The sequence below is a fragment of the Panthera tigris genome, chromosome A3 (assembly GCF_018350195.1).
Source record: "Panthera tigris isolate Pti1 chromosome A3, P.tigris_Pti1_mat1.1, whole genome shotgun sequence".
Taxonomy (NCBI): domain Eukaryota; kingdom Metazoa; phylum Chordata; class Mammalia; order Carnivora; family Felidae; genus Panthera; species Panthera tigris.
In genome coordinates, this window is record NC_056662.1 from 120,360,323 (window position 1) to 120,370,555 (window position 10,233).

Below are 10,233 nucleotides of genomic sequence, written 5' to 3' on the forward strand. Positions count from 1 at the left end.
CTCATTTTTAGATTTTAAAGCAACACAATCTTCAGGAAATAGTCCATAACATTAATTTTTTTCCATTTTTATAACAAATCTTCCACAATTAATATCTGCCAGAAATACAAGAGGTTGTAATTAATGTCATTGAATTGTACACTTAAAAATGGTTAAAAATAGCGAACTTTGATACTATATTTATTTTACCACAATGGAAACATGATTAATTTTTTTTAATTGCCCAAAGTGACAGACATTTTGGGTGGCCCTTTAAAATCCATTCATAATTACACAAAAAATATTCTCAAATTAACTATCATTGGAAATAGCTGTTTTCAGTTCCACTACTCTTGTTTTCAAAACAGATGAGTAAAATCTGAAAATCCAAGAACCTAACTTCCCAAGGATGGTTAACACCCAAGTAAATTAAGGGTCATGGGAGTTAAGCAACAACTAGAAGCCTAGAAAATCCTGCCTGCAGACAAGAATTTAATCTCAAATGTATCTAACTCCAGATTCACTTTCTTTGTTCTTTCTGCCTCACAGGATTGCTATTCCTGGCAAATCTGTTGTTCTCAAAACCAAGATGGGTACTGAATTAATATTCTAGACAAAAATAGAAAAAACAATCTGAAGACACTGGAGACTGAACCAAAACAGGGAGAAACAAGAATGTAGTCAATAATTAGAAAAAGAGACTAACGGCAGTGGATAAATTTTCAGTTTTTATGGACTTTTGTCTAAGAGCAGGCCTCCATCAGAGCTAAAGGAGAGGGCTCAAACTCTGAAACATGAAGTTTTACAAAATTCAAGAATTAGAAGACAGAGTTCAGGGAAACCAGAGGAGCTGGAAAGTCAAAGGAGAAATACCTGAAAGGAGAAAATCATAGAGCGGATGCCACAAATTTTACAAATTAATTGACCAAATCTCTGGCAGATCCTTGAACTGTGTATGTACAAGGCAGACTCCTTTGGAAAACAGTTTGGCACTTTCATAAAAAGTTAAATTCTTGGGGCGCCTGGGTGGCTCAGTCGGTTGGGCGGCCGACTTCGGCTCAGGTCATGATCTCGCAGTCCGTGAGTTCGAGCCCCACGTCAGGCTCTGTGCTGACAGCTCGGAGCCTGGAGCCTGTTTCAGATTCTGTGTCTCCCTCTCTCTGACCCTCCCCCGTTCATGCTCTCTCTCTCTCTGTCTCAAAAATAAATAAACGTTAAAAAAAAAAATTTTTTTTTAAAGTTAAATTCATTTACCATATGACCCAGTCCTTCTACAACTAGATATGTACCCAAGAGAAATGAAAGTGTATGTCCATAAAAAGACATGTGCATGATTGTTCCTAACAGCTTTATTTGTGACAGCCAAAAAATGCAAACAACCCAAATGTCCATCAGCAGGATGGATAAACTATACAGCATTTAGCAAATAAGTAAATAAAATACTGATACATGACCACAACACAGATGAATCCCAAAATAATTATGCTGAGTAAAAGCAGCCAGGCAAAAAGCATACTGTAAGATTACATCTGCATAAAATTTTTTAAGGGCAAAATTAACCCAAGTGACAGCAAATCAGTGATTGCCTTGGTTGGGGATAGGCAAAGGAAGGAGGGTAGGTACAGGAGGAGGAAATTTGGGGCATAATGAATACGTTCATTCTCTCAATTGTGGTGGTTTCACGTGTGGCCACATGTGTCAAAAATGTTCAAACTGTACACTTCAAATATACGCAGTTTATTGTGTACCAATTATACCTTAATAAAGCTGTTTAGAAAAAAAGAAATTACAATCGTTTTTCAAAAAACAACATATATAAATTTAGGTGATGCAGTTTACAAGAGTACTTCAGGAGAGTGGCGCCTGGGTGGTTCGGTCAGTTGAGCACCGAACTCTCAATTTCCGTTCAGGTCATGATCTCACAGTTCATGAGATGGCACCCCAAGTCCAGCTCAGTGCTGGCAGGACTCAGCCTGCTTGAGAGTCTCTCTCCCCTTCTGTGTCTGCCCCTCCCCCGCTCATGTGAGCTCTCTCTCCCTCAAAAATGGAAAAACTTTTTATTTTTTTTTAAGAGCGCTTCAGGAGAAACTTATTAAGTTTGTTATACAGTAAAGGCCTATAATCAATTACCGATGATTCCACCTTAAGAAACTAGAAAATGAAAATACAAAGTAGAATAAATGGAATAATAAAGGACAGAAATGAAATACAAAACATAGAAAAACTGTTAAGCACAAGCCAGATCTCAATGCAACTACCCAAATATAAACTTCAAAATGCCATACTACCGTTACCTCCATAAGATGAAGTGGCTGTGGTTCCAACCATTCTTTCGAGCTCTTGGGCTTACGAAGCTTGTCAGTTAGCATATCATCACTGTCTAAATTTGTCATTGTGGTCACAAATAACGGAGCCCCTAGAAAAACTAGAAGAGTCACTTATTCATTAATGAGGCTTCAGTCCTATTTTCTCTTAATTAACAAGCCTTGGCCACTACGAACAGGTGTGGAACGGATTCTGAATTAGTAGCCACCCACACAGAGGCCTTCACCATAGTTTCTGATGATGTCTTCAGACCCAGCCTCTTCTAAGCAGGGGAGGTTCTCTCTGGACTGACCCGCGTCCCCCTGTTATTCCAGGCTTCCCACGTCCTCCTACAACACAGCCCGTCGGAGCCGGGGTGGCAATTACCAGCCGGGTCTCTAGGGGTCGCACTGCAGCACTTTTCTGACCGAGGGCCGCCGACCCGGAGAGTTGCAAGTTCCTGGCTACCGAAGCCCACACAAGCAGGGCTGCTTATAGAAGGGAGGGGTTTTCAGACCATCTCTGCGTGACCTCAAGCTCTAGGACGCCCAAAGCACTCCCCCCCCCCAACACATACACACACAAGGACTGTCATCTGAGGGGGAAGCTATCATTAAGGCTTGCGCCCGCTGTAGACCTACAGCACCCACGACCCCCATCCCTCCCCTCCCACCCCGTCCGCAAGATGCGTGCGTGCTCTGCCCGGCCCGACAGGAGAGTTGCAGACCACGACAGATACCCCAGCTCCTCCCTCCCCCTCGGCTCCCAGCAGCACGCGGGGGCCCGGCCCGACGGCCCACGGCCCAGCAGTCGTCGGCTGCGGAGAGAGAGTGAGCCCGCCCGAGCCTGCGGCCCCCTCAGCTCGGGCCCGTCGCCTCGAAATGGCAGAACGTTCGCGTCTAGCGTCTCCCGACGCACCCCCAGCAGACCCTGTGCCGCGACAGACGACGACGAGTCAGAATTCTGCGGGGCTCAGGGCCTGGAGAGCGGCCCCGGAACTCCTGAGCCGCACCCAACTGCGCTCCTCAAGTCCAGTCCGCCGGGTTTGTAACCTGGACACCTGTGGTGCCCGCACTAGTGGGCGGGTCGTGGTTAGAGAGCCAAACCGAAGCCCTTCTCGGTGACGGGCAACCATCGCAGCCAATAGTGAGGCACATCGCCTTCCCGCCCCGCCCTCCCCCGCGACCGTTGACGGGACGGCTTTACTGAGTGTTCGGTTCCTTCTGCCTCCGCCAGGCTCACCGAGCTCCCCTGAGCCGTCTGGGCGTCTTCCGGCCATCCGGACTAGACAGTGATCCTCCTTCCTGGCCTCCAGTCCCACTTCAGGAAACACCCCAGGGATGACCGGGAAGGGGCGCTGCCCTCAGAATTATCCCTTAGAAGGATGAGTGTTTGTGGAGGTTGCCCTTATGAAGACGGGAAATGTCGCTTTAAATGCGTTAAAGGTTTATTCAGTCCCCTGTATCAGAGCCTATAGTTGGCGCTGATGCTGGTCCGCCAGCGGTAAGAGAATGTGAGGACTCAGGATCAGCTGATCTCATTCAGCCTTGCTTAGATCATTGGCTGTGCATCCCGCAGGTGTTTTTCGCTTTGGGGTTTATTTTATTTTTTTTATAGTTTTTTTTCAATATATGAAATTTATTGTCAGATTGGTTTCCATACAACACCCAGTGCTCATCCCAAAAGGTGCCCTCCTCAATACCTATCACCCACCCTCCCCTCCCTCCCACCCTCCATCAACCCTCAGTTTGTTCTCAGTTTTTAAGAGTCTCTTATGCTTTGGCTCTCTCCCACTCTAACCTCTTTTTTTTTTTTTTTCCTTTCCCTCCCCCATGGGTTTCTGTCAAGTTTCTCAGGATCCACATAAGAGTGAAAACATATGGTATCTGTCTTTCTCTGTATGGCTTATTTCACTTAGCATCACACTCTCCAGTTCCATCCACGTTGCTACAAAGGGCCATATTTCATTCTTTCTCATTGCCCTGTAGTACTCCATTGTGTATATAAACCACAATTTCTTTATCCATTCATCAGTTGATGGACATTTAGGCTCTTTCCATACTTTGGCTATTGTTGAGAGTGCTGCTATAAACATTGGGGTACAGGTGCCCCTATGCATCAGTACTCCTGTATCCCTTGGGTAAATTCCTAGCAGTGCTATTGCTGGGTCATAGGGTAGGTCTATTTTTAATTTTCTGAGGAACCTCCACACTGCTTTCCAGAGCGGCTGCACCAATTTGCATTCCCACCAACAGTGCAAGAGGGTTCCCGTTTCTCCACATCCTCGCCAGCATCCATAGTCTCCTGATTTGTTCATTTTAGCCACTCTGACTGGCGTGAGGTGATATCTGAGTGTGGTTTTGATTTGTATTTCCCTGGTAAGGAGCGACGTTGAGCATCTTTTCATGTGCCTGTTGGCCATTCGGATGTCTTCTTTAGAGAAGTGTCTATTCATGCTTTCTGCCCATTTCTTCACTGGGTTATTTGTTTTTCGGGTGTGGAGTTTGGTGAGCTCTTTATAGATTTTGGATACTAGCCCTTTGTCCGATATGTCATTTGCAAATATCTTTTCCCATTCTGTTGGTTGCCTTTTAGTTTTGTTGATTGTTTCCTTTGCTGTGCAGAAGCTTTTTATCTTCATGAGGTCCCGATAGTTCATTTTTGCTTTTAATTCCCTTGCCTTTGGGGATGTGTCGAATAAGAGATTGCTACGGCTGAGGTCAGAGAGGTCTTTTCCTGCTTTCTCCTCTAGGGTTTTGATGGTTTCCTGTCTCACATTCAGGTCCTTTATCCATTTTGAGTTTATTTTTGTGAATGGTGTGAGAAAGCAGTCTAGTTTCAACCTTCTGCATGTTGCTGTCCAGGTCTCCCAGCACCATTTGTTAAAGAGACTGTCTTTTTTCCATTGGACGTTCTTTCCTGCTTTGTCAAAGATTAGTTGGCCATATGTTTGTGGGTCTAGTTCTGGGGTTTCTATTCTATTCCATTGGTCTATGTGTCTGTTTTTGTGCCACGCTTTGGGGTTTATAATCTCAGGTGATTCCGATGTGAACCACTGACATAACTTGAAAATTATGAGCAGTGATTTTCTAAGGTCACTTAATAACCTGTTTTGTGAATTGTGATTTTCTATTATTCTATTTTCCTCTTTGGATATTAGGTAACAGACCACAGTTTTCACGCTGAGACCTGTCCAAAGGGTCTTAGGGAGGTTTGTATTCTCATAGGGTGAATCGTATCAACTGCGGTTCCCTTTTTCAGGGCTGAGGGAGCATGAGCCATTTGCAGAACTTACTGTTAGATACCCTCCTGGGAACAAAGCATGTGGACAGTGCAGCCCTCATCAAACTCCAGGAGCGAAGCTTGAGTGTAGCATCACCAGGATTTAGTGTAAGAAAAAGCCAGTTTGGGTATAAGCATTACAAACTCTTTCTGTAAAGAGCCATAGTAAACATTTTCGGTTTCTGGGCTATATGGCCATTGTCACAAGTACACTACTATGCAGTTTTAATGGGGAAACAAGCAAGGACAGTACATTAAAAAATGGGTGTGACTGTGTTCCAATAAATCTTTATGAACACTGAAATTTGAATTTCATGTAATTTTTACATATCACAAAATATACTATTTGTTTTTTCCAATGACTTAATAATAGAAAAAAAACATTCTTAGCTTCCAGCGCTACAAAAACAGGTAGTGGGCCAAATTTGGCCAGCCTGCCATAGTTTGCCCACTCCTAGTCTAACTTCTGCAGGTAATGCCCAGTGATGTCCGAACTCTTGTGAATGGATTCGCCAAGAACCCTTTGCAAACCAGAAGAGAAGGACTGTATTTCAAGGAAAAGGACTACAAATGTGTCCGGGCAGATGACTATTCTCTTTATGCTAAGAATGTGAGTGTTCAAGATTTGAAGACGGCTAGGTAAAAAGCCTTAAGAATTTGACTCCAATTTGCTCTGTCCCCACTGATCCCATTTATAAAACAAACTGAGCCCATTACTGCAGTGGCAATGTCTGAGACAGCAGTCTAATGCCAGGAAGGCATAAGTAAAAGAAAGTATGAACAGAGAGCCTAGCTGAGAAATATTCATTCCAGAATCTGTCAACTGAACCTTGCCTAAAGTATCTCCTTTCACTACTCCATACTCTACATCCTCTTTCTTAAAAAAAGAAAAGAAAAAAGAAAAAGTCAGCATTCATGTGCTTAAAACCTCTCTTGGCTCTCTGTTGCCTGTAAGGAAACAAGGAGCTGAAATTCACATTTATTGGATGCCCTATATTATGGCATAAGCATACTTCATCCGTATTATAAAGTAAGTAGCCTCATTTTTCAGGTGACGAAACTGAGATTTAATGAGGTTAAATAATTCTTCCTTAGTCATGCAGCAGAAAATGGAGGTGCCGGGATTCAAGCCCAAAGCTGTCCAATTCCAAAATGTATAACCTTTTCATTATATCATTTGTTCTCATTGAGATAGGGGTAGATTACAATCAGCTGGGGAACTTTCTCAAAATACACATGCTGTTATTACAAGTCTGAAATTTTTTGAGAAAAGACAACTAAATTAGTGGAAAAGAGTGAAGAGTCCACAAACAGATATTTATCAGCGTTATGGAAGTAAAGAAATGGCAAGAAATGTGGCTGAAGTGCAACTGCTAGTCCTGTGACAAGAACCAAAAGAAGGGCATTCTGTTTTACTCTTATCCAGGAAAACACTGGTGTGGTTGTTGTGAAGACCCATCTGTATCTTCTGGTGGCAACTTACACTGAAGGCATGTATCCTAGTGTTTGTGTGGAAGCCACAGAGAAACTGGGTAAGTTTGTCTCCCTATGCCTGTCTTCATTCCCTATGGTAGTGAGGCCTTCTGACTGCCAGTAACTGAGAACCAATTCACACCACTGAGGGCAGAAAGGAGGAATTTATTGGAAGAGTACTGGAGTTAATGCAGCTGAACCACAGGGAAAATGGACTCCAGGGACAGAAATACCGCTAGAATGCTTCTCTAGTCTCTTTTTTTCTCTTTCTTTCTTTCTTTTTTTTAGATAGCATGAAAGTGAGCACAAGCAGGGGAGGGGGTAGAGGAAAAAAAGGGGGAGAGAGAGAAGGAGAATCTTACGTAGGCTCCAAGCTCAGTGCGGAGCCCAATGTGGGGCTCAATCCCACGGCCCTGGGATCATGACCAAGCCAAAATCAAGAGTCAGATGCTCAACGGACTGAGCCACCTAGGCACCCCTCTAGTCTGTTTCTAAGGGCATCAGCTTTGTTCTGTCCTATTGCAAAGCCTTTCCTGGCTGGTATCATGGCCAAGGCGCACATACTGCCTCTTAATTTCTTTTAGGACCCTGATTTGACAAGTCTTGGGTCATATGGTTTACCCCTATATCAGTCAGCTTTTGGGGGGTTAGGGGTGAGGAAGGCAGCAGGGTAAAAAACAAAACGAAACAAAACAAAACAGAAATGTTAACTGCTGGGGGCCACCCTATGTAAAGGAGCCTTTTACAGAAAAATTACTGAGCCAGGCAGCTACCTTATTGATGTCTACTGCATTCCTCTTCTGTGTCTTTATGTTTTTGAATGAAGATCTAATATAGGACTAACTGGGAAATTATACCTATGAGAGTCGAGCTTAATGAATGATAAATTATATTTGTGTTCAGATTTTTATTTTTATTTTTTTAATTTTTTTTACCGTTTTTATTTATTTTTGAGACAGAGAGAGACAAAGCATGAATGGGGGATGGGCAGAGAGAGAGGGAGACACAGAACCGGAAGCAGGCTCCAGGCTCTGAGCCATCAGCCCAGAGCCCGACGCGGGGCTCGAACTCACAGACTGTGAGATCGTGACCTGAGCCGAAGTCGGACGCTTAACCGACTGAGCCACCCAGGCTCCCCTGTGTTCAGATTTTTAAATGTAAACCTAAATTCCTTAAAAAAAATTGGGGGGGGGGTTACTTGAACACTCCTTTAAGATAGTAGAATCCTCTACCTCTACTAGTGAGGAAAGCAGCCATTCTTTCGTTCTTTCAACACATATTCAGTGATGATCTACCATGTGTGTTCTTCTATCCAAATAAACAAGGATATCAAAGCTGTAAGCAGACATAGTCTCTACCTCCCAGGCCTCTATACATGCTGTCTAAAAATAAGTGTCCCTTTCTGCCCTGCCCCTTCACATTCAGTTGTCAAATTCCTAATCATCAATGGAGACACAAGTCAGTTCTTGGGCTATGCACTATGCATATTCCCGCTATGCTATGCATTTTATGCATACCTTTACTATCATTGCCATTAGAGCTCTTTGTTTACCTAGATTGTGAGCCCCTAGAAGATAAGAATTGTGTCTTAATCTCCTATCTCCAGTACCTAAAACAGCCTCTAGTGTTGAGTAGGTAATTAATACATGTTTGATGAACAAATAAATGAATAGCCTCTGCCTAGCAGAATCAGGGAAGGCTCCAGAGAAATGAATCTTAAAAAACTGAGAAATTAAGTACCATCACAGAAACACACACACACACACACACACACATACACACACACAAATGTATGTATGCACAGAACTTCCCAGTTGTTATAAATAGTTTCCTGTCATGGAGTGTCATAAACCATGCTACACAGCTGGCAATGAGGTATTCTAAGAGTAAATAGGACTGAACCTGAAGAAGACACAGAAGGAGTGACCTCCAACATGGGAGGAACAGGCAATTACAACCACCAAGGTCCTTTTCTGGGCAGGTGTCAAAATTTGAGGGAAGTTCAGTTTCAGTAGACTAGGGCTGGAGCAGGAAGACAGAACAGAGACATGTAGATTTGGGTTAATTATATAATTAAAGGTATCCAGAAAATGAGGCTAGGGAAAGGGGGAATTAGGCCGTCAAGAGGCCAGATTCTATCCTATCAACTGGGGCCCAGGGCTAATTCCCCAGGTCTCCCGTGGAGACCAGGGAAGTTGCCTCAGCCCTGTAAAGTAGATTCTGTAGCTGGCAGTAAAGGTTGAGGTTCTTGTTTACAACCACAAAATACTCCAAAGAATCTATACTAGTTAGAAGGAGATAGCTGACATCATGCTACTAAAATCCTACTGCTCAAGGCATTTGGGTGGCTCAGTCAGTTAAGCGACCGACTTTGGCTCAGGTCATATCCCACAGTTCATGAGTTTGAGCCCTGCATTGGGCTCTGTGCTGATAGCTCAGAACCTGGAGCCGGCTTCAGATCCTGTGTCTGCCTCTCTTTCTCTGCTCCTCCCCTCCTTGCTCTCTCTCTCTCTTTCTCTCTTTCTCTCTCAAAAAATAAATAAATAAAAATCCTCCTGCTCTAGGAAGGGATGGGCTATCTTGGAAGTGGTTGGATTCTCATGAAGGATGATTGAGGCCTGACACCTACTCAGGAGCCAGTTACTTATCTCATTACTTCTGTTTCCTTCCCTTGTTTTTCTTTTAATTATATTTTTCACTATCAAAAAAATTATATCAAAATTATACATGATAATTACAGAAAATTTGGGAAATAAAGAATTATAACTATTTTTAAATGTTTTATTATGAAAGATTCTAGGAAACATATATATCTTTGAGAGCAGCGATGGGTATTAACTATCCAGTCATCCTTGTATGTCCAGCATCTGGCACATGGTAGTCACTCCCAATGTCTGTGGAATAAATAAATGAATGAATCATATTGTGGTGATAATTTGCTGCTCACAAGTAATAACCATGTTCTGGTTTCTTTCAGGAGAATATCTAAGAAGAAAAGGAAATTAAGTCATCAAAGGACCATGAAAAACAGCTTTTGTTATTATAGGAAATCAATTCTAAAGAAAAAGTAATGCCTTATTTTGTGATTGTAAAACACTAGGAAGAAGGTACCAAAAAGGAAGAATGAGTTAAGGGAGCGATTTTTCTTATTTCAAGAGATCCTCTTCTTTAATTAGAATTCTTTGATAAGCTTTA

The 10,233-nt window shown here is 42.9% G+C and overlaps 2 protein-coding genes across 5 annotated transcripts in view; one reads left to right on the plus strand and one right to left on the minus strand.

Moving 5' to 3' along the window:
- Nucleotides 1–3,186, minus strand: part of FAM228B (family with sequence similarity 228 member B) — a 23,990-nt gene extending 20,804 nt beyond the window's left edge. The window contains 3 exon segments of the mRNA XM_042982400.1: nucleotides 2,274–2,404; nucleotides 2,671–2,771; nucleotides 3,023–3,186. Coding sequence (XP_042838334.1) covers nucleotides 2,274–2,372 — 99 coding nt within the window. The 5' untranslated portion in view covers nucleotides 2,373–2,404; nucleotides 2,671–2,771; nucleotides 3,023–3,186.
- PFN4 (profilin family member 4) lies at nucleotides 3,110–10,233 on the plus strand. Of its 4 annotated transcripts, none has more exons than XM_007080729.3 (5): nucleotides 3,110–3,326; nucleotides 5,545–5,673; nucleotides 6,038–6,175; nucleotides 6,992–7,097; nucleotides 10,016–10,233. In XM_007080729.3, the coding sequence occupies exons 2-5, from the start codon at nucleotides 5,557–5,559 to the stop codon at nucleotides 10,042–10,044; spliced, it is 390 nt and encodes a 129-aa protein (XP_007080791.1). In that variant the 5' UTR covers nucleotides 3,110–3,326; nucleotides 5,545–5,556; the 3' UTR covers nucleotides 10,045–10,233. The 4 variants fall into 4 exon arrangements, with proteins under 4 accessions (XP_007080791.1, XP_042838336.1, XP_042838335.1 ...); XM_042982402.1 differs by lacking the exon at nucleotides 3,110–3,326 and adding an exon at nucleotides 3,485–3,786; XM_042982401.1 differs by lacking the exon at nucleotides 3,110–3,326 and adding an exon at nucleotides 3,485–3,621.